We start from the raw sequence: 24,332 nt of genomic DNA, 5'->3' as shown, positions 1-24,332 counted from the left end.
TTTTCTGAATTTTTAAATAAAATTTAAGACCTATTGTACTGTGCATAATAAACATAAGTTCTTTTCCTTGTTCTAAGTAACTTTTGTATACAAAATAAATAGACTGATAGTCTTGTAGTATCAAAAATATAATGTTTCTTAAAAATAATTCATTAACAAGAATTTTGTTTAATTGAGACAGGGTCTTGCTGTGTCAACCAGGCTAGAGTACAGTGGTGTGATCATAGCTCACTGCAGCCCTGCCCTCCTGGGCTAGAGCGATAAAAATATATAACTTTTAAAAGCATATTATTGTATGAAAATGTGAAGATGTTTCTCCCCCTTAATTATACAAGATTTTAAAAAAAGACTTTAGGCCAGGCATGTGGCTCACGCCTGTAATCCCAGCACTTTGGAAGGCTGAGGCGGACATATCACTTGAGTTCTAGACCAGCCTGACCAGTTTTTTTAGGCTTAAATCTTAATTCTAGAATCCTATGTAGAATTGTTATTTTATTGTGGTGTTTGGTCAAGCTCACAGCTTCTGATATCTTCATACAGGGCATTTGACACTCTTGCAAAAGCATTGAATCCAGGAGAGAGCACAGCCTGCCAGAGCTCAGTAGCAGGCATGGAAGGAAGTGTACACCTAATCACTGGAGATTCAAGCATAAATTACACCGAAAAAGAGGGACCACTTCTCAGCGATTCACATGTAGCTTTCAGGGTATTTCTATGTTTTTTTTAACTTGCATGTTGTATTGCTTGATTTTGATCTACCTTTCAAAAATCAAAGTATGTTTGTTGTGCTTTTGAAGTCAGAACTATCCCTGATAGAATTTCAAAACAGCAGCTAAAACATACTCATCTGGGCCAGGCACAGTGGCTCACACCTGTAATCCCACCACTTTGGGAGGCCCAGGTGGGCAGATCACCTGAGGTCAGGAGTTCGAGACCAGCCTGACCAACATGGAGAAACCCTGTTTCTACTGAAAATACAAAAGTAGCCATGCGTGGTGGCACATGCCTGTAATCCCAGCTACTCAGGAGGCTGAGGCAGGAGAATTGGTTGAACCTGGGAGGCAGAGGTTGCAGTGAACTGAGATCACGCCATTGCACTCCAGCCTGGGCAACAAGAGCGAAACTCTGTCTCGAAAAAGAAAAAAACTCATCTGCATATAGAAACAAAAATTTTTTAGGCTTTTCTCTGCTGTTGATTATCAAGATACTGAATAAGCTGGGCATGTTAGTGTGCATCTATGCAGGAGGCTAAAGCCTTATGTAGGTAAGATAATTGCTTAATAAAGCATCCTGTTATTAAGTCAGTTATAATAGCAGTTATTGGGTTTAAATCAATAAATGTTAGCTTTTATAACTTTTCAGCACATTTTATTAAACTTTTAAGTATTGGCGTTCATGATGTGTTGAATGGACTGCTTTTGTTCAATGCCTAGCTACTACTATATTGTAAATCAGTAAGAACCAGATAGTTTGTTCTTACCATAGTAATTACAGAAAACTCCATTTGTTATGTATCACCTTAATTAGCTGGCTTCCAGCATTATTATAAGATACCAATTGGCCAGGTGCAGCTGCTCTCACCTGTCATCCCAGTACTTTGGGAGGCTGAGGCCAGAGGATTGCATGAGCCCAGGAGTTGGAGACTAGCCTGGGCAACATGCCAAGACTTCATCTCTATTATAAATAAAAATTACATAATAAAATTTTAAAAGATACACATTTAATATATTTTAACTTTTAGTTGTTAAGTTATACTTTTTAGCCATTTTGGAGAAGGTACATTTATAATTTATTTTGTTCCCGTAAATAATTGTGGGTTTTGCCATTACTTTTAAGGCTGCAATTACTTTTTCACCAACCTAACTTTTTATGACAGAAACAATACATGCAGAATACTAGATATACTACATGTAGAAGACTAGAAAATCACTTTCTACCCTTTGATTTGTCATTCAAATAATGCTTGGACAGAGTTATAGCCATGCTCACTGTGGAGACCCTACATTAAGATCCTGTTGTTTTGACTCCTCCATTTTAACCACTCAGCTGTGGATACTGTTAGCAAGATGTATGCAAAGGGATTGAATGCATATAGATTTCACTTAGCAATATATAGTAGTCCTGGAATACCTGAGGGTGACTGCTCATTTTACTATAGATTATAAAATTCCATGGATTTTTTTAAGGAGAATATGTACAGCTATCAAATAAATATGTGTATCAGTAGAAATTATGAGTGCAAAGTAATATTTGTATTTAAAAAATTTGACTTGGTAGAAATAGCCGCAGAGAAACTCTTTGGCTTAAAATAGTGTAATTTGATGTAGTCAATAAAATATATCAGTGAAGCCTATTTTTATGTAAAATTTTACCAAAGATAATTTACATGGAAAAAATTAGAAATGTTTTTTTCTACACTCTACAGGAAAATTTTTTACAAGTGCTATAAGAAAAAGTAATTGGAATAATATTCTAAAAAATTATGGTAAGATTTATGGACAAGGGTGGAGCAAGGCAAAAGTTGATTTTTTCCCATTGTTCTTTCTTATTCTAGATAAAAGACATTCTTTTGTTTTCTTAGGTTTATGTTCTGCGTTGGATTTAAATGGGAAGAAGGAAGAAATGAGACAGTTGTAGGAACAGGACCCACTATGAGGGAAAAGGACAGAGTGCTCTTTAGAAAGTAGGGGTAGTTTACCTGTTTATTGTTGATGTTAGTCCTCAAAGTTTTTGATTCCTTGAAATGTTCTGGAGAGAAGAATCTGGCAAATTACAACTTTTTTTTCTTCCTAGGATTGGCTTTTGTCATTCCATCTTTGTCTTCCTAAGTATCCTCACAGTCAACACTATAAATTTTCTTACTCTCCTGAAAAGGACCGCTTCACCTTTCTCGGAGTCTTACTTACAGCCTTGTGAAGTCAAATGTTTTACTTTTCAGTGATTTCCCTGCTTAGCTCCTAGAGTCTGGTAATTTCATGGTTCTCACATTGAAGTTTTCTGGTCATGGGTCTCAAGACCCTACATCTGTAATCAAACAGCTCAATCCTCTCTTACTTGCTGAGCTGAATAGCATTTTGTTCCTCTGTTGCATTTCTATGTACACTGTAGTTTGCAGCATATTTTCACGTACACTCTTTTCTTTGGGCCTCACCACATATGTTGAGGTTAGAATTTTTAATTTTTTTTTCTTTCTTTTTGAGATAGGGTCTCACTCTCACCCAGGCTGGAGTGCAGTGGCATAATCACAGCTCACTGCAGCCTTGACCTCCTGGGCTCAAGGGATCCTCCTGCTTCAGCCTTTCATGTTGCTGAGACCATAGGCATGTGTTACCACACCCAGCTAATTAAAAAAATTTTTTTGTAGAGATGGGATCTCACTTTGTTGCCCAGGCTTGTCTCATACTCCTGGCCTCAGGCGATCCTCTCACCTCAGCCTCCCAAAGTGCTGGGATTACAAGCATGACCCACCATACCTGGCAGGGTTAGAATTTTTATTCTCATTTGATGGATGAAGAAAGAGATGTAGAGATTTTTAGTGTCTTGTTCAAAGCAATCTTGATAGTAAGGAGAAGTAGTCTAATAATGAAACTTGAAGTTTGATTTTGAAAAATCAAGGACAATAGTAATATTTAAGATTTTTATCGGCCAGGCATGGTGGCTCATGCCTGTAATCCTAGCACTTCGGGAGGCCTACGCGGGCAGATCACCTGAGGTTAGGAGTTGGGGACCAGCCTGACCAACATGACAAAACCCCGTATTTACTAAAAATACAAAAATTAGCCAGGCGTAGTGGTACATGCTCATAACTCCAGCTACTCAGGAGGCTGAGGCAGAAGAATTGCTTGAACCCGGGAGGCGGAGGTTGCAGTGAGCCAAGATTGCATCACTGCATTCCAACCTAAGTGACAGAATGAGACTCCATCTTTAAAAAATAAAAGAAAGAAAAAGATTTTTATTAAGCTTCATAATTTTTGGTATGATTTCATGTACTTTGTTTCACTTGATTCTTTTTTTTTTTTTTTGAGGCGGAGTGTAGCTCTGTCGCCCAGGCTGGAGTACAGTGGCCGGATCTCAGCTCACTGCAAGCTCCGCCTCCCGGGTTCACGCCATTCTCCGGCCTCAGCCTCCCGAGTAACTGGGACTACAGGTGCCCGCCACCTCGCCCGGCTAGTTTTTTGTATTTTTTAGTAGAGACGGGGTTTCACCGTGTTAACCAGGATGGTCTCGATCTCTTGACCTCGTGATCCGCCCGTCTCGGCCTCCCAAAGTGCTGGGATTACAGGCTTGAGCCACCGCGCCCGGCCTTCACTTGATTCTTAAAATCTCCTTAGAAGAATAATCATGGTAGATCATATTCCCATTTTAGAAATTGTATATATACAACAGAAGTGAGGTGGTTTTGGAAATTGCATATACTTATTTCTAAAATTTTATTATCTTTATATTAGAATCAGTCTTTCTGGTCACCCATGTTTGCAACTTTAGAGGAAGTTATTCTCCCTAAGCCTCACTCCTCTCATTCCATAACTGAATTTTAACCATTCTATTGCTTGAATTTTTTCCCTTCCTTTTCATTTCCTTCACCGTATTTTAGGCCTTTTAAAATTCCTTTCTTGATTTGTTACCCTAATATATTTGCTTCCAGTCTTTCTTTTCCATCTTGTCCTGTGTGCTGGTACCAGCGTTACATTTGTTAAAAATCAAATTATGTCACTCCACTACTTATCATCCTTCAGTAGCTTCCCATTGCCCATGTTATGAAATTAAGTCCAGTCTCTATAACTTGACCTTTTAGGGTCCTCCACGTTCTGACCCAGCTGCCCATCATTTCTCACACATGCCATTAGCTTTCTTAGCCCTTTCTATAGCTCATTCAGTTTTTATTTTATTCTTCCACTGAGACAGTAGCACTTACTGCTTCCCAGTGAACTCTAAGTAAATAGTTACTGAATAAATATGTAATCTAGGGTCATACTGGTAATTAGGCGAAGTGATTAACGAAAAGTCAAGAGCAGAATCCAGATCTCCTGACTCAAATGCTTTTTTTATATTTGTGTGGAGATGGGGTTTCACTGTGTTGCCCAGGGTGGTCTCAAACTCCTGGCCACAAGCAATGATCTTCCCACCTCAGCCTCCCAAAGTGCTGGGATTATAGGCCTGAGCCACTGTGCTTGTGCTCAGCCTCCAAGGATTTTTTTTTTTTTTTTTTTAAGACCAGCTCTGTAGCCCAGGCTGGAGTGCAGTGGCATGATCTCGACTCACTGCAGCCTCTGCCTCCCAGACTCAAGCCATCCTCCCACCTCAGCCTCCTTAGTAGGTGGGACTACAGGCATGTATCACCACTCCCAGCTGATTTTTTTTTTTTTTTTTTTTTTTTTTTTTAATACAGACGAGGTTTCATCATGTTGCCCATGCTGGGCTCTATGTTACTCACGAGCTCCAATGATCCGCCCACCTCAGCCTCCCAAGGTGCTGGGATTATAAGCTTAAACTATCACACCCGGCCATGCAGTGATTTTTCAAAAGCTATGTCAGCCGAGCGCGGTGGCTCACACCTGTAATCCCAGCACTTTGGGAGGCTGAGGTGGGTGGATCACAAGGTCAGGAGTTCAAGACCTGACCAACATGGTGAAACCCCGTCTCTACTAAAAATGCAAAAAAAAAAATTGGCTGGGCGTGGTGGCGGGCACCTATATTCCCAGCTACTCGGAGGCTCAGGCAGGAGAATCGCTTGAACCTGGGAGGCGGAGGTTTCAGTGAGCCAAGATAGCACCACTGCACTCCAACCTGGGTGAGACTCCATCTCCAAAAACAAAAAAGCTATATCATGCAGGCTGTTACAAGATTTCAGTACAGAAACTGCTAGAAAGATATGTAGAGGCATCTAATAACTTGTAAAATAGATTGGTCAGGTTTAGTTCTTGTCAATGCTCTTTAAAAATTCAGCTCAATATATTGAACTTTTCTAATTTGACAAATGTGTGTAATTTGATTTATAAACCTAAAGATCTACAGGCATTTTAGGGAAGCTCACTCTCTCTATATGTAGGAATAAATCTTTGTCTTTTCGGTCTCAAAGACTTGTTAAATGGACTATTGTTTCTTCAGCCAGCGTTAGCTTTCTGATTCAGAATACTAGAGTTTTATTGAGCATGTAAAACAGATTATGAAACATTTTCTCTCTATAAGTTAACTCAACATGGTGTGTCTAGTAATATTTTAAATAATGAGTCCCTTTAGTGTGTGTTGTAAACTATTTCCATTTTATGATTAAAGCAGCAGAAAGTTTTCAGAGTTACCACCACTGTTGTGTAAAGCAAAACCATTATATACAGTGTTTACACATTACAAGTATTAACATTTAAGTGCAATTTTAAACTATTTTGCAAAGGATTTTTGTTTTGTTTCGTTTTGTTTTTTGAGACAGAGTCTTGCTCTGTCTCCCAGGCTGGAGTACAGTGGCATAATCTTGGCCCATTGCAACCTCCACCCCTGGGTTCCAGCTATTCTCAGCACTTCAGCCTCCCGAGTAGCTGGGATTACAGGCGCACACCGCCATGCCCAGCTAACTTTTTGTATTTTTAGTAGAGATCTGGTTTTACCTTGTTGGCAGGCTGGTCTGGAACTCCTGACCTCAAGCGATCTGCCTGCCCTGGTCTTCCAAAGTGCTGGGATTACAGGCCTGAGCCACCATGCCTATCCCTACAAAGGACTTTTTTGTTGTTGTTTTGCATCTTAGTTGCCCCTTCCCCCAAAACTAGTAATTTTTGGTAATTCCCTTAGTTTTTCAGACTTTCTTTTTACTCACCTTGGGTAATTCTGAAAATATATGATATATTGTGTTTTTTAAGATGTGGTCTTGCTCTGTCACCCAGGCTGGAGTTCAGTGGCACAATCCTGGCTCACTGCAGCCGCTACCTCCTGGGCTCAAGGGATCCTTCTGCCTCAGTCTGCTAAGTAACTGGGATTATCGGTGCACACCACCATGCCCAGCTAATTTTTTTATTTTTAGAGATGAGGTCTCACTGTGTTTCCCAGGTTGGTCTCAAAATTCCTAGGTTCAAGCAGCTCTTCCACCTCAGCCTCCCGAGCTGCTGGGATACAGGTGTGAGCCATCACACCTGGCTAAATTTTTAATTAATTTTTTTTTTTTTTTTTTTTTGTAGATATGGGTCTTGTTATGTTGCCCAGGCTGGTCTTGAACTACCGGCTTCAAGCAATCCTCTCACCTTGGCCTCCCAAAATGCTGGAATTACAGGCACGAGCCACTGTGCCCAGCCAAGAATTGTCTTAAATAATTGTATTTTAACTTACTGCTGTGATAAACCTTTCTCAAACATTCTTAAATATGTAAAAAATTTTCTTCTCACTTGCAGAATTTCAACTATTAATTGTCCTTTTCTTTTATCACTTGGTACCAAAATAGGTAAACCATTCTTGGCTAATAATGAACAAAGGCAGGATTTTTTTTTACATTTTTATCTAACTTTTCTTTGTTTCAAACCTCAAGCCTAAATTTTAGATAGAAGATACCTTTGAGGGGCCAGGTGTGGTATTTTAGCTAGAAGATACCTTTGAGGGGCCAAGTGCAGTGGCTCACACCTGTAATCCCAGCACTTTAGGAGGCCAAGGCAGGCTGATCACCTGAGGTCAGGAGTTTGAGACGAGCCTGGCCAACGTGGTAAAACCCTGTCTCTACTAAAAATACAACAAAATTAGCTGGGTTGGTGGCACATGCTTGTAGTCCCAGCTACTGGGGAGGCTGAGAAGAGACACTCACTTGAACCCTGGCAGACAGCTGAGATCACACCACTGAACTCCAGCCTGGGTGACAGAGCGAGACTTCATCTCAAAAAAAAAAAAAAGATACCTTTGAGAATCTGATGAAAGCCATAATAGTCATTCCCTAGAAAAATGAATGTGGGCACATCTACCTACCCCACCCAGAGGTAGCCACTGTTAACTATGTGACGTGTTTCCTTCTGTACTTTTTAGGTATACATAAATATGTGCTCTTTAACATAAATTGGGTCATCTATTTAATACATACTGTTTTACAGTTTTTTCTACTTGGATGTCTGTGAGATTTTTTGTATGCCATTACATCTCAGTTTATCTTTCCAATTTTAATGCCCACATATGTTCTATAACATGGATTATTCTTTTCTCTAGAGATAGAAATGTGGGTTGTTGCCAGCATTTAATTTCATTGTTAGATATAGAGCTGCAATGGACATCCTTACACATGCTTTTTTGTGCATGTATGCAAGTATTTTGCTGGAACAGAGATTTAGAAGTGGTACTGCATGTACTTTAACAATTTTAGTAGATAGTAGACTAATTGTTCTCCAGATTACCCCACGCTCGGTAGTGTGTACCCAGTTTTCTGTATCCTCACTATACTTGATACTATTGATCATTTCAGTAATTACAAAGTAGAAAAATTTTCAACAGTGGTCAGACATTTTAAAGAACTGGATCAGCAATATAAACTGACCACTTGCTAGTAGTATGTCTACAGGCATACCTGTAATTTTTAAAATATATATTTTTTTAATTTAGTACCAGTTTGGGTTTTTTTGGGTTTTTGTTTGTTTGTTTGTTTTGAGATGGAGTCTTACTCTGTCACCCAGGCTGGAGTGCAGTGGCACTATCTTGGCTCACTGCAACCTCCACCTCCCTGGTTCAAGTGATTCCCCTGCCTTAGCCTCCCGAGTAGCTGGGACTACTCACCACGCATGGCTAAATTTTTTTTGGTATCTTAGTAAAGATGAGGTTTCGGCCGGGCGCGGTGGCTCAAGCCTGTAATCCCAGCACTTTGGGAGGCCGAGACGGGCGGATCACGAGGTCAGGAGATCGAGACCATCCTGGCTAACCCGGTGAAACCCCGTCTCTACTAAAAAATACAAAAATCTAGCCGGGCGAGGTGGCGGGCGCCTGTAGTCCCAGCTACTCGGGAGGCTGAGGCAGGAGAATGGCGTGAACCCGGGAGGCGGAGCTTGCAGTGAGCTGAGATCCGGCCACTGCACTCCAGCCTGGGCGACAGAGGGAAACTCTGCCTCAAAAAAAAAAAAAAAAAAAAAAAAAAAAAGATGAGGTTTCAATATGTTGGCCAGGATGAGCTCGATCTCTCGACATTGTGATCCACCCGCCTCCGCCTCCCAAAGTGCTGGGATTACAGGCATGAGCCACCATGCCCGGCCTGCCAGTTTTTTTAAGTAGGGAGGTTTCACACAGAATGTGCTCTTTGAAAAACTGAAAGAGCTGGCAGTGCTGAGCCCACAATTCAATATGTTTTCACTGCACTGAATTCAATTCACAGCTGTACCCTTTATCCGGGAATAAATATGCTCTTCCCAGTTGGTACAAGCAAGCCTGTTGCACTCCTTACTCTCCTGGTCTTGTAAGCATTTTAATTTGTTAACCCCTTACCCTAAATGAAAGAAACATTTAGCGGACAGGATTTTTCCTTAAACTGAATTTGTTGTATGCTATCATTAATAGACAGAAAGAAGGAAAAGAAACACATTGTTAGACCAAGACAGGAAGTAACATAACCAGATAATATCATAGTTGATATTTATTGAGGTTCTGCTTGTCTGAATATTGGCTTGTCAGAAACTATGGGCTACTTATTTATTCTAAGCCCTGTTAGCTGTAAATTCTAGTGACTTGGATTATTTCAAGATTAGCTTTTTTCATGAATATATTAGCTCTCATTTGATGTGTTATGTTTACATTCAACTTTTTCAAAGAAATGATAATTTAGAACTTTTCAGTCATAAGATAATTTACCTAAATCCCTGTTCATACTAGCTCACCATGCCTTCTCCTATGCCTGAGTACCTGAATGTGCACTACATTGGGGAGTCTGCCTCCAGACTGCTGTTCTTATCAATGCACTGGGCACTTTCGATTCCTTCTTTCCAGGCGCTAGGGTGAGTGTTTTGAAATCTTGACTATGAATGTGATTTTGTAGCACAAATGTACATTAAACAAAACTTTTATTTTGGGAAGATTTGCATTAAAGGATAAAACAGTATAACATTATAGCTTCAAGTTGGGTCATTCATATGACAAATCATGGCAGCTAACTAGTATTTTCTTTGTATTTATGTGGAAGAGTATCCATATTTTGTAGTTTGACTAAGTTAAGAATTTGGATGGAACAGAATCAGTAGAATTGATAGATTATGGCTAGCATTTGTAACAGGCCTTTCAATGGCTCATAGATAGACTGTAAGACTGCCCTAGGTTCTTGTTTTTCTCTCATCACTACTATTTCAGTGTTCATCCCAGGCATGTTACTAAAGAGCTGAATTTTGCCTACAGTGGTTATGTTAAAAGTATAATTGTTTTCCAATCATGCGGTTCAAAGAAAAAAAAAGAAAATGTAAACCCCCATAGTACCACTACAGTGACTTAGAGGGTTAGTCTTACCACTCAAGAGTACATCTGAAGCTGGGCATGGTAACTAACACCTGTAATCCCAGCATTTTGGGGGGTCAAGGCAGGAGGATGGCTTGAGGCCAGGAGTTTAAGACCAGCTTGGGCAACAGAGCGAGACCCTGTCTCTACAAAAAACAAAATGTTTTAATTAGCTGGGCATGGCGATGCACACTGGTAGTTCCAGCTACTCTAGAGGCTAAGGGGGGGCCAATCACTTGAGCCCAGAAGTTCGAGACTGAAGTAAGCCATTATCACATGGCTTACTGCACTCCAGCGTGGGACGGAGCTAGACGCTGTCTCTTAAAAAGAAAAAAAAGAGTATATCTATATTCTGTTCTGAAGAAATCAGATGAGATAGAAAATGGCCTACTGTAAGAAACTCAAGCTTTACCTAAAGTTTGCCAAATTTATTTAAATTGTTTTAAAATAACTGGTGTGTTTAAAGGCAAAAAATGGAAAAAGTTAAGCCCATAGTTAGAAAGTTTTTATTCAAAGTTAGAAAATTTTTATTCAACTCCTCGGACCCTACTCACCAATATGATTTTGTAAACAATTCGCTTTCACATCCTGTATACCTGTACTTCTGTTTACCAAGTGGGAATAATAATTGCCCACCCCTTATCCTTAGAGACTATTTTGAATATAACAGACATGTGAACGTGGTTGTAAAAGGCATACAGAGAATTGAATAAAGGTATATTTATCATTATAATTTGGTTTATTAATCAGCATTATACTGTGCATTAAATCATGCTCAAGATATTATAGTTACATAGACTAAAAGCTTGATTTAGAACGGTTAACCTTTAAAATGATGGTTAGTCCTTTTTTAACATACAACTTTCAGAATTTCTCTAGTTTTGTGGGGGTTTTTTTGTTTAAGAGATGAGTTCTTCCTCTGTCATTGAGACTGATCTGGAACTCCTGGGCTCAAGTGATCCTCCTGCTTTAGCCTCCCATACAGACGTGCACCACCTCGTTGTTTGTAGAAAAAAGGTAATGTAAATTTGCATATTGGCAGTTGATTTTTTTATTTAGTTGGGAGTCTTTTTTCTGCTTTGTAATTACTGAAATTATCAATAGTATCAAGTATAGTGAGGATACAGAAAACCAAGTACACACTACCGAGGGTGAGGTAATCTGGAGAACAATTAGTCTATTATCTACCAAAATTTTTAAAATAAGTACTTATACTGGAGTGCAGTAGCATGATCTCGGCTCACTGCAATCTCCACCTCTCAGGTTCAAGCAATTCTTATGCCTCAGCCTCCTGAGTAGCTGGGACTACAGTTGTGCACCACCAAGCCCAGCTAATTTTTGTATTTTTAGTTGAGATAGGATTTCGCCATGTTGGCCAGGCAGGTCTCAAACTTCTGACCTCAAGTGACCTGCTCACTTCGGCCTCCCAAAGTGCTGGTGTTATAGGTGTGAGCCACTGTGCCTGGCCAGCAATTGATTAATTTTAAAATATTAAGTGTAGTTCACTCATCTTGTAACTCACATTCATATGTCTAAAAAGTAACCTGGTGACATTTTTCATAATAAGCTATCAGTTATAATAAAACAACAAAAGGGAGGAATTTTGGGGAGTGGTTTGAACTCGTTGAATTATTTACACCACCATTGATCTTAAGTACTTCTATTAAATTGAGTATAATTATCCTATGGAAATAACACAGATGTTGAAGAAACCAAAAATAAGGCTTCAGGAAGTGTCTGTTTATGAAATAAGTCATTTTTATAGTGGTAGCCACATTTTCCTGTGATCTGTATTGAGAATCAGTTTCAATGTAACAACCACAAGATTCTTTGTAATTAGAATAACTTGATCTAGCAATCAAGACCATTATGCAAACTCTTATTTTTTATCCCTGTCTAGATGATTCATAGATCTTATTTATGTGTTGACTTAATCATACGGATATAATGATGGAAAAATTCTGTTATATGGAAATAAAAGCTATTCTAAAAGTAGAAACTGACATTAGGTTGCATTTTTATCTAAAAATATAAAAGTTGGTGACAAAATTCTAATTTTACAGAGAGAAACAGATAAGCAACATTAATCATTTTCCGAAATCAAGATTGTTTTGATCACTTACTTTAATTCAAGGCAACAGTAACTTAAATAATTTTACTCAACAGTGCATGGTTAGCAGCTTTGTATTTTACAAGGCTTCTGTATTTTACAAAGGTATTGATTTTCTGTTTTAAGATTTGTAGTTTCAGTACTTTAGTAATTCAGTTGTGGTTTTAAGTTTTCCCTGCAAAATTTAGGTTAAGTGAATAGTGGTAGATTCCACTGCGGGGTAGTGGAGAGTACTTGTCATGATTTGCCTGGAGTAAGTATAGCAGCAGTCATCTCTACCTAGATTCTTACAATATAACCAAAAGCTCCAAGCCACCACCATTTACCACAGGCGACTTTATTTATTGAATAATGTAATCAGTAGCCTTCCATTAAATGCTAAGCCAGAAAGCTGAATCTTTTACCACTGAAAGATAATGTAATGTTTCCTGTAACTTTGTGGTTTTGAAACCTGTAATTTTTTGGGTTCATTGCCGTATCACTGATACTTTTCCCTGAGGACTGGTGCCTTCAGTATTACCAGATATAAGTGACTCAAAAGTTATATTCCTTTATGAAAGTAAATAGTATAAACAATTATATAACCTCTAATTGTGAGTCCTATATACGTATTTTAATGAATATTAACAAGGTAGGCCAGGCGCAGTGGCTCATACCTATTATCTCAGCACTTCGGGAGGCCAAAGCAGGCAAATCACTTGAGGCCAGGAATTCAAGACCAGCCTGGCCAACATGGCAAAACCCTGTCTCTACTAAAAACTCAAAAATTAGCCGGGCATGGTGGCAGCCGCCTGTAATCCCAGCTACGTGGGAGGCTGAGGCAGGAGAATCACTTGAATCCAGGAGATGGAGGTTGTAGTGAGCTGAGATCATGCCACTGCACTCTAGCCTGGGTGATAGAGGGAGACTCCACCTCAAAAAAAAAAAAAAAAAAAAAAAAAAAAGTAAACCCACAATATAGTGTAGTAGTTAGAGAAAAATACCTGTACCTATTTGTAAAAGAAATTAACATATTTAGTGTTTTGCAAGTTAATGCTTTTTTAAAAACTAGAGATGGAGGTCTCACTATGTAGTCCAGGCTGACCTCGAACTCCTTGCCTCAAGCAATTCTCCCAACTCAGCTTCCCAAAGTACTGGGATTACAGGCATGAACCATCATATCTGGCCTTTTTTTTTTTTCTTTTTAACCTCAACACTTGTGTTGCTTTCTAGATGCCTTAGTGATAACCTTAACTACAGTCTCTACTCAGCTCTTTTTGCTTCTTAAAGGAAAGATGTTTTGAACATAAAGTACATTTATTTTCCTAACAGGAAAAACTGGTAGCAAACATGCCCTTAACATCCCAAAATATTAACGTTAAATGGAGGAGTCTCTACTGAGAAATTTGACTTTTGCATTTTACTTGCTAAATTGTGTAAGGAGGTATAAAGGAGCAAAAAGATTCAAATTCTGTTTTTATGCATCTGCTGGCTTTTGTGTCTTTGGACCAAGTAACCTAAATGAGGCTCAGTATCTGTAAATTAGGAGCAGAAATACTTGATTATGAACTACATCACATAGGTGAGATAACGAATGTAAATGTATCTAAGCCATTGCCTACTGCTAAGTAGATAATAAAAGGTCATTTTCCTTCATTCCTTAAAGACCATCTTTTTAGAGTAGACTTGCTGTTTTTCTTTCCTAACATAATTGAACTTTTAAAAAAAAATTTTGTTTATTTTTATTATTAATATTTTATTTTTTTATTTTTATTTTTTCAATTTTTTATTTATTTATTTATTTATTTATTTATTTTTGAGATGGAGTCTCGCTCTGTCCCCCAGGCTGGAGTGCAGTGGCCTGATCTCGGCTCACTGCAAGCTCTGCCTCTCAGGTTCACACCATTCTCCTGCCTCAGCCTCCCGAGTAGCTGGGACTACAGGAGCCCACCACCGCACCCGGCTAATTTTTTGTATTTTTAGTAGAGACAGGGTTTCACCATGTTAGCCAGGATGGTCTCGATCTCTTGACCTCATGATCCACCCACCTCGGCCTCCCAAAGTGTTGTGGGATTACAGGCGTGAGCCACCGCACCTGGCCTCATAATTGAACTTTTTAAAAACATAACTAGCTATACCATCAGGGTTTTTGGTTTGGGGTTTGGATAAATGTAAATAGATACCTTTCTGTAGTTGGTTTCTACAGTCCTTTCACTTTTCTTTTAGAAACACAATAATCTGGTAGGTTATTTCTCATCTGCCACTTGTGTCTTTTTTCCTTAGTAATAATTTTGGTATTCTTATCCTTTGCACTTATACTCCTTTTTTTCTGAGCTTCTCCAACAATGCCAAGGTATTTTCTTATTACAAGATGCATAGCATAAGCCAGCTCTGATTTTTTTCCATTTATTTTTCCTTTCCTGTGTGTACTAGTAAACTACTTTGGTTAGCTGTTTCCTCCTTAAAACTTCAGAATCAGTTAAAAGTGAAACTGAATTTACTCTGACTTCCATCATGTTAGCTTTTAACTTTTTTTTTAATGTTTAAAGTAATAATTGAAGTATAGGATTATAAAGTAAAACCTCACTCACCAGAGGTAACTAACCCCACTATTAACAGTTTGGTGTCCTACTAGAATTTTTCCGTGAGATATTTATTAGACAATTAAATACATACACATATTTACACATCCTATTATTTGCCTTGCTTTTTACACTCATAGACTTCTTCCTATGTTAGTACATGTAGATTTACCCCATTTGTTCTCATGGCTTCTATTATAGTATTCCAGTTTATACACTTATTCATTCCTTATTAGTAGACATTTGGATTGTTGCCAGTTTTGTTATTATATCCAGTACTACAATGTGCATTTTGTGGCATTGTATATGTATTTTTGCCCACTTTTGTTAGTACAGTCATGTTAGTATAGGCATGCGTTGCTCATTTAACGATGGCTATGTAATCTGAGAAATGCATCATTAGGCAATTTTGTCATTGTGAACATCATAGAGTGTACTTACACAAACCTACTACACATCTAGGCTATATGCTATAGCCTAGTGCTCCTAGGCTACAAACCTAGGACAAACCTGCGTAGCGTGTTACTGTTCTCAATACCATAGGCAGTTGTAACACAATAGTAAATATTTGTGTATCTAAATATAGAGAAGTTTCCATAAAAATATGGTATTTTATTGTATATGTGGTACATTGTTGACTAAAATGTGCTATGCATGACTGTATTTCTATAAAATAGTTTCTTAGAGGTGAAATTGCTGGGTCGAGAAGGTGTACATTTTAACTTTTGATGGGTACTTCCAAATTGTTCTCTGAAAAGATGTTGATCCAGTTTATGCTCACGTCAGCAGTGTATGAGGATCAGTGCTTATTTCCTCACCTCTTCCTCAATTCTGGATTTTATCCATCTTTAATGAAAATACTATCCTTTATTTTTATTTCCTTTGATTTTGTTTAAGATCGATATTTTTAACCCTTTTCTATATGAAGATTATAAAATACTGGTTTTCTTTGCATTTAAACTTTACTTTCAAATGATAGGCAGTGTCTCATGGCAAGTGATCCTTCTCGGATACTGAATGGGAAAGAGATCAGCCTGAAGTTAAAATTTCATATTAATAATTCTCAGAAAAAAACTTGCTGTGACTGAGTCGACAGTATTAGCATTTGTTTCAAGTATGTTCAATTATTTAATAAAATGTAATGTCATAAAGAAGGCTGTGATTCTTAACAAATGATTTCTGTTTAACACACTGATTATCCTAATTTTAAAGCTTTATTAAGGAGAAAAATAAAGAAGTACCATTCATTAGGTTGGACATGTTTCCATATCAGAATGTTCTTACCAACTTAAATCTCTCCAGAGATTTAAGGAAAGAAATCTTATAGTTTCATCATCTTATTTATAATAAAGTCTGTAGGTTTGGTTTAAAGATTGTTTAATTGTAAAAGACATATGCCCACAGCTCTTCTCTGTCTTTTCAAAGTTCTCACTTCTGCCTGTTCTGTACTCCCTAAGATCAGAAATCATTTGCAGAATTCTTTCTGTGTACCATGTACTGCACTGGTCACTGAGATCTAGAAATGCACAGGGAGTCTCCGCCTTCAGTGAGGATGCGTGTATGCATGACACTGAAGGGGGAATGATTAACTATGTTGAGAGGAATAATGTTCCTTCTAGAAAGTGAACTCTGAGCTGTATTTTAAGGGATCAGTAAGTATTAGCCAGGAAAACAAGACTAGGAAGGGACCTTCCAAGACAATAGGATAGCATTTAGTAATTCACTCAACAGTTTTTATTGAATACCTATTGTATGCTTGTTCTCACCTTAGCACATTTGCTCTTTTTCTCCCTGGGATACTATTCCCCTAGATCTTTCTGGTTTTTGGTTTTTTTGTTTAACTCTACCATCTTTCTCCACTCAAATGTCACCACCTCAGAAATGCCTTCTCTAACCACCTTACCTGAACCTTCCCATTTTCTAATATACATACTTTATAGTAATGCAGAATTTTTATTACCTAAAATTAATGTATATTATTCATATATATGTATATTATTTATATAAAATATTTGAAATTATATATTTGTTATTTCCCCTCTTTTTCATGAAGGCAAACTTAATCTCTTAATTGCTATTTCTCTAGTACCTGGCATATCCTTTCTCAAATTTTGTTCTGTTTTTGAGACAGGGTCTTCCTGTGCCAGGTTAGAGACTGGAATGCAGTGTCTCTTCACAGATGCAGTCATGGCGTGCTACCCCTTCAAACTCCTGGCCTCAAGCAGTCCTCCCACCTCAACCCTCCTGAGTAGCTGGGACTACAGGCATGTGCCACAGCACCCAGCTAATTCTCTCTTTTTTTTTTTTTTTGAGATGGGGTCTCTGTCACCCAAGCTAGAGTGCAGTGGTGTGATCACAGCTCACCAAAGCCTCGACTTCCCCAGGCTTAGGTGATCCTCCCACCTCAGCCTGTGTGAGTAGCTGGGACTACAGGTGTGCACGTCCACACCCAGCTAATTTTTGTATTTTTTATAGAGATAGGGTTTCGCCATGTTGCCCAGGCTGGTCTGCAACTCCTGGGCTCAAGTGATGCATCTGCCTCAGCCTCCCAAAGTGCTGGGATTACAGGTGTGAGCTACTGCACCCAGCCCCAGCTAATTCTTACATTTCACCTCTTAATAACTCTGAGCAAGATATAGGACGTATAGTGTCTCTGCATTTTATATCATTAGACAACCTGAAACCTGGAAAGTTTATTTGCCTAATTTCAAATGGATAAGTAGGTTTAAACCATGGTGCTTTGACTCCTGTTTAATACTTTTTCTACTCTCTTATGCTGCTGAGATAACTAACTTAGAAATTCAGGAAAGAACTTTTGACCTTTCTAATCTCTAGTAAAATCCTGGATATCTCATTTATAGGGATTCTATTATCTCATCTGAAACATACAGTGAACCATTTTTCTCCTAAAATTGGTTGCTTGCCTACTATAAAATAATTCTAGAGGCTGGGAGCAGTGGCTCATGCCTGTAATCCCAGCACTTTGGGAGGCCAAGGCAGGCAGATCACCTGAGGTCAGGAGTTCAAGACCAGCCTGGTCAATGTGGCAAAACGCTGTCTCTACTAAAAATACAAAAAATAGCCGCATGTGGTGGTGCACACCTGTAATCCCAGCTACTGGGGAGGCTGAGGGAGGAGAATCGCTTGAACCCAAGGAGGCGGAGGTTGCAGTGAGTGGAGATCATGCCATTGCACTCCAGCCTGGGCGACAGAGCAAGACTCTGTCTCAAAACAGTAAAATAATTTGAATTGCGCTTTCTTTTAAAAGGTATTTACCTCTATCCAAAGCAAAAATTTTTTTAATATATGCTTTTGCTTTTTTTAAAGAACAATCTTTATTCCATTTCTATGAAATGTGAAGTTAAAGCCCCAACTCTTTTAGTTTGAAATATTACTTGCGGCCGGGCGCGGTGGCTCAAGCCTGTAATCCCAGCACTTTGGGAGGCCGAGGTGGGTGGATCACGAGGTCAGGAGATCGAGACCATCCTGGCTAACACGGTGAAACCCCATCTCTACTAAAAATACAAAAAAATTAGCCGGGCGTGGTGGCAGGTGCCTGTAGTCCCAGCTACTCGGGAGGCTGAGGCAGGAGAATGGCGTGAACCCAGGAGGCGGAGCTTGCAGTGAGCCGAGATAGTGCCACTGCACTCCAGCCTGGGCGACAGAGCAAGACTCCGCCTCAAAAAAAAAAAAAGAAAAAAAAAAAGAAATATTACTTGCAATTGTTCTTATAAACTGGCTGATTGATGAGCTACTATTTAAATGTCTAAGCATTCCTCATTTCTCATTTTGTTATCAGCTATACAAAACACAGACTTGATCAAATCTTTCTAGAGTAATTTTAGTTTAGTAATATGTTATTTTTAAATATTTGGACTAGCTGTAAGGTTTATAAAACTTGTTTAATAATATCTGATTTGTGCTTTTATTACTGTTTTTAATAGGCAAGAAAACAGCATATCACTGGTGAAAGCTTACTGGAATGAACTTTTTACTCTTGGTCTTGCCCAGTGCTGGCAAGTGATGAATGTAGCAACTATATTAGCAACATTTGTCAATTGTCTTCACAATAGTCTTCAACAAGGTAAAAAGCACCTTCCTTACTGCCTTTTCCAGGATGTAGAAGGAGGCATGAATTTCATTAAACGTTATGACTAAAGATAGTCAATAATCATTATGTTCATGTTTTAGGTACCATTGCTCTTGTTTAGATAATTTTTACAATTTTATAAATTTACCAATACTCTAAAAATGTTTTTTAAATAGAGTGCAAAAAAATTGAAAACAGTATGCTTAAGTCTGACAGGCTATTTCTGACCAAGTCAGTCTTGTGAATTTTTGTGCAGCTATCAAAGAATCCAGGGTGAGCTTATGTACAGGTGGTCAAATATTTTAAAACATATACTACTCGGCAATTTTTAAGCAACCTTTCTTTATTATAGTCCTTTGAATCCTAAGATAGGTTGATTTTATATCAATTCATCAGGGTGTATTCTCTCACCTAAATAGTTCTGAAGAGTCAGGGAACAATCCTTTTTATTCTGTTTTTCTGTTCCTAGAGGCCAAGGTATTTGCAGCCCTCATTCATTTCACAAGACGAGCAATCACTGATTCATAAGTGCTTAACTATAGAATGGCTTATGACTACCCAAAACAGTGCCCTATCAACAAATGGGGAAAATTGCCTTTTGAGCTCAGGAATAATTTATAAATTGGTGACTACCTTTTAGTTCCTTAGCATATTCTATCATTGTTTTATACAATTTTTAAATCATTTGCTTCCTCCTTATATTTAACAGCAGAGGGGTAATCACCTTAAAATGTCATCAAAAATAGATCTACTAGAAGGCAGCATCACATTCCCATCTTACTTATGGACTCCTACACCTGGTTCATGTCTTATATGCCTGTAATGGTTATAAAGCCTACCTTCAGGAAAGCTGTGGTTGACTAATTACTAATGGATGGGTTTTAAACATGTCCCTCTAAAATAAATTAAAGTCTTTATTGTAAAACTTTATTCTGCTTCAGTTTTTTTCTTCTTAACAGTGTTTTTACTAAATATTTGTTTTTATTACAGTAGTCTTGGTAGTGAAGTATGTAGATGGTTTTGCTCATTTTTTCCTAACCAACATAAAATTAAATAAAATCCTATTACCAAACTTTTGAGTGTTACGTACTTTTAGTTGTCTAGTGTTTCAGATGGTTATCTTTACATCCTATCTTCTCAAAGGTATATCTTGAAAGCAAACATTTCAGCCAGGTGGGGTGGTTCACGCCTGTAATTCCAGCACTTTGGGAGGCTGAGGTGAGATTGCTTGAGCCTAGGAGTTCGAGACTAGCCTGGACAACATTGTGGTACCCCACCTCTAAAGAAATTTTTTAAAAATTAACTAGCCATGGTGGTGCATGCCTGTAGTCTCAGCTACTTAGGAATCTGAGGCAGATGATTACTTGAGCCCAGGAATTTGAGGTTACAGTGAGCTATGACTGCACCACTATACCCTAGCCTGGACAACAGAGTGAGACCCATTTCTTTAAAAAAAACAAAGGGCGGCAGGGGGTGGGCGCGGTAGCTCACACCTGTAATCCCAACACTTTGGGAGGTCTAGGAGGGTGGATCACGAGGACAGGAGTGCAAGACCAGCCTGGCAAACATGGTGAAACTCCGTCTCTACTAAAAATACAAAAAAAAATTAGCCGGGTGTGGTGGCAGGTGCCTGTAATCCCAGCTACTCGGGAGGCTGAGGCAGAGAACTGCTCGAACCCGGGAGGTGGAGGTTGCAGTGAGCCGAGATCACACCACTGCACTCCAGCCTGGGCAACAGAGCCAGATTCCATCTCAAAAAAAAAAAAAAAAAGGAACCATTACGTTTACATTTAGAGTTTTTTTTTTTTCGTTTTGGGTTTTTGTTTTGTTTTTTTTTTCGAGACGGAGTCTCGATCCGCCGCCCAGGCTGGAGTGCAGTGGCGCGATCTCGGTTCACTGCAAGCTCTGCCTCCCGGGTTCACATCATTCTCCTGCCTCAGCCTCCCGAGTAGCTGAGACTACAGGCGCCTGCCACTACGCCCGGCTAATTTTTTTGTATTTTTAGTAGAGACGGGGTTTCACTGTGTTAGCCAGGATGGTCTCGATCTCCTGACCTTGTGATCTGCCCGCCTCGGCCTCCCAAAGTGCTGGGATTACAGGCGTGAGCCACCGCGCCCGGCCTGTTTCTTTTTTTTTAACAAGCCAAGTAGCATAAACATTCAAATAATCCATTTTTTATATATAGTTTTTTCCCCAAAAGCAATTACCATGAGAAAATAATTCATTTTTTAAAAGTACTTTTACAACATCAAAATAATTGAGATGAAATATAAACCTGGCTGGGCACAGTGGCTCACTCACACTTTGGTAGGCTGAGGCAGGCAGATCACTTGAGGTCAGGGGTTCCAGACCAGCCTGGCCAACATGGTGAAACCCCATCTCTACTAAAAATACAAAATATAGCCATTCATGGTGGAGCGCACCTGTAGTCCCAGCTACTCGGGAGGCTGAGGTGGGAGAATTGCTTGAACCCAGGAGGCAGGGTTGCAGTGAGTTGAGATCGCACCACTGCATTCCAGCCTTGGGTGACAGACCAAGACCCTGTCTCAAAAAAATATATATATATAAACTTTTCTACTTAAAATGTTTATACAGATTATACTAACAGCTTCTTGTTCTTGAATGAACAATATCTTAAGATGGTTAGTTTTAGCCATAATTGCAGAAATACTGAATTTTAAACATTTCTACATTGGTTATACTCAAAGCTTGAAATTCATGAGAAGAAGGCCAGGCACAGTGGCTCACGCCATAATCCCTACACTTTGGGAGGCACAGGTGGGCTAATCACTTGAGCCCAGGAGTTCAAGACCAGCCTGGGCAACATAGTGAAACCCCGTCTCTACAAAAAATACAAAAATTAGCTGGGTGTGGTGGCATGGGCCTCTAGTCCCAGCTACTTGGGAGGCTGAGGCAGGAGAACTGCTTGAGTCCAGGAGGCAGAGGTTGCAGTGAGCCAAGATCGCCCCACTGCACTGCAGCCTGGGCGACAGGAGTAAAACCCTGTCTCAAAAAAATTTAAGAATTAAAAAACTTTTCAAAATTCCTGAGAGGGAAATATATTGGATGAAAGTAGTTGTTCATTTTAGACAAAAACTAGATTTGTTTTTGTCAAAAAACAATTAAAAAAATTTGTTTGTTTTTAATTAAAGATAAAATGTCAACAGAAAGAAGAAAATTATTGATGGAGCACATCTTCAAACTACAGGAGTTTTGCAACAGCATGGTTAAACTCTGCATTGATGGATATGAATATGCCTACCTGAAGGCAATAGTACTCTTCAGTCCAGGTATATAAATATTTACTTTTTATTCAAAATAAAATGTTTCACAATGTGGAGAAATAGAAGCCCTCATATGTTGCAAGTGGGGATGTAAAATGGTGCAGTTGCCTTGGAAAAGAGTTGAGTAGTTCTTCAAAAGGTTAAACATGGAGTTATCAAATGACTCAGCACCTTCACTCTTGTCAGCCCAAGAGAAATGAAAAATATATATCTATGCAAGAATGTGTATATGAATAGTCATAGCAGCATTATTCATAATAGTCAAAAAGTGGAGACAACCCAAATGTCAGTCAACAGATGAACAAATAAATGTAATATATACATAAAATGGAATATCGTTCAGCCATAAAAGGAAGGAAATTCTAACACATACTACAACACAGATGAACCTTTAAAATGTTCTGCTAAATGAAAGAAGCCAGTCATATTGTTTGATTTCATTTATATAAAATATGCAAAACAGGCAAACCTGTATAGACATAAAACAATTAAGTGGTTGCCAGGGACTAAGGAGAAGGAAGAAATGGGAAGTGACTGCTAATGGGTGGAGTTTTTTTTTGGAGTGACAAAAATGTTCCAAAATTAGATTGTGATGATGGTTGTACAACTCTGAATATAATAAAAACTATTGAACTGTATACTTACTTTTTTAGACTGAGTCTCGCTCTGTTGCCCAGGCTGGAGTGCAGTGGTGCGATCCCGGTTCGCTGCAACCTCTGCCTCCTGTGTTCAAACAATTCTCCTGCCTCAGCCTCCCCAGTAGCTGGGATTACAGGCATGCACCATCACTCCCAGCTCATTTTTGTATTTTTAGTAGAGACGAGTTTCACTACGTTGGCCATGCTGGTGTTGAACTCCTGACCTAAGGTGATCTGCCCACCTCGGCCTCCCAAAGTGCCGGGATTACAAGAGTGAGCCACCGCACCCAGCCTGAATTGTATACTTGAAATTGGTGAATTTTAAGGATGTTAGATATTTATATGGGTATGAAAAGGGAGGTTGAGAAGTCAGTGAAATAATATAATAGACTTTGGCAGGGCTCAGTAGCTCATGCCTGTGATCCTCATATTTTGGGAGGCTGAGATGGGAGGACTGGTCAGGAGTTTGAGACCAGCCTGGGCAACATAATGAGACCTCTTCTCTGCAAAAATCAAAATAGAAAAAATTAGCTGGATGTGCTGGTGCGCACCTGTAGTCTCAGCTACTTGGGAGGCTCAGGTTGGAGGATCACTTCAGCCTGAGAGTTTGAGGCTGCAGTGAGCTCTAATCACGCCACTGCATTCTAGCCTGGGTGACAGAGGGAGACCCTGTCTTAAAAATAAATGAAAATGTAAAAAATATTATAGACCTTTATTTCTTTTGTCACATCAGCATTTGAATTCTTATGTGTATTTTTTTAGCCATTACTAAATGGCAGAATGAGAGATGACTTGCTATGTTGATGGGCTAGATTTCCAAACATCTTATATGACTTACCAACAAATAAAAAAACTGGTTTCTTGTTTTCCTGCCAGTTTACGGTTTTCACAGATGGTAAAATGATGGTAAGCTCTCAGTGATCAATTTCTGAATAAGAGAAATTGACTGTTCTCTTAGGTTCTGTATTTTTCATTCTGATATATGTTTCTGTTCTTGTGTATCATAATAAAATTATCTGAGGAAACCTGTTTCTTTCTGTCAGTGATACCAGTAAGAACATGAAAGCTTGTACTATTTCTTCTGATGTTTCTTATGGGTTAGTAACGTATGTCTCTATTCTTAGCACAATTTGTCACTTTCATTTTCCTTAGGTGAAAATTGAAAGAACATAGATTTGAACTTTAAATTCTAATGTAATTTTATTTTACTATTTTTAGGAT

General features: G+C 38.8%; 1 protein-coding gene and 1 long non-coding RNA gene across 7 annotated transcripts in view; one reads left to right on the top strand and one right to left on the bottom strand.

Moving 5' to 3' along the window:
* Nucleotides 1-24,332, bottom strand: part of LOC103238885 (uncharacterized) — a 58,855-nt gene that overhangs the window by 11,916 nt on the left and 22,607 nt on the right. The window lies entirely within an intron of this gene.
* NR2C1 (nuclear receptor subfamily 2 group C member 1) overlaps nucleotides 1-24,332 on the top strand; it is a 52,086-nt gene that overhangs the window by 23,252 nt on the left and 4,502 nt on the right. For all 6 annotated transcript variants that reach the window (XM_037996692.2, XM_008004271.3, XM_073021005.1 and 3 more), the window contains exons 9-12: nucleotides 541-706; nucleotides 9,817-9,938; nucleotides 19,044-19,183; nucleotides 22,342-22,479. In XM_037996692.2, the coding sequence (XP_037852620.2) occupies nucleotides 541-706; nucleotides 9,817-9,938; nucleotides 19,044-19,183; nucleotides 22,342-22,479 (566 nt within the window). The remainder of the gene's footprint in view (nucleotides 1-540; nucleotides 707-9,816; nucleotides 9,939-19,043; nucleotides 19,184-22,341; nucleotides 22,480-24,332) is intronic.

The sequence above is a fragment of the Chlorocebus sabaeus genome, chromosome 11 (genome assembly GCF_047675955.1).
Source record: "Chlorocebus sabaeus isolate Y175 chromosome 11, mChlSab1.0.hap1, whole genome shotgun sequence".
Classification (NCBI taxonomy): domain Eukaryota; kingdom Metazoa; phylum Chordata; class Mammalia; order Primates; family Cercopithecidae; genus Chlorocebus; species Chlorocebus sabaeus.
Note: the sequence above shows the minus strand (reverse complement) of the source record. Positions and strands in the feature narration are given on the sequence as shown.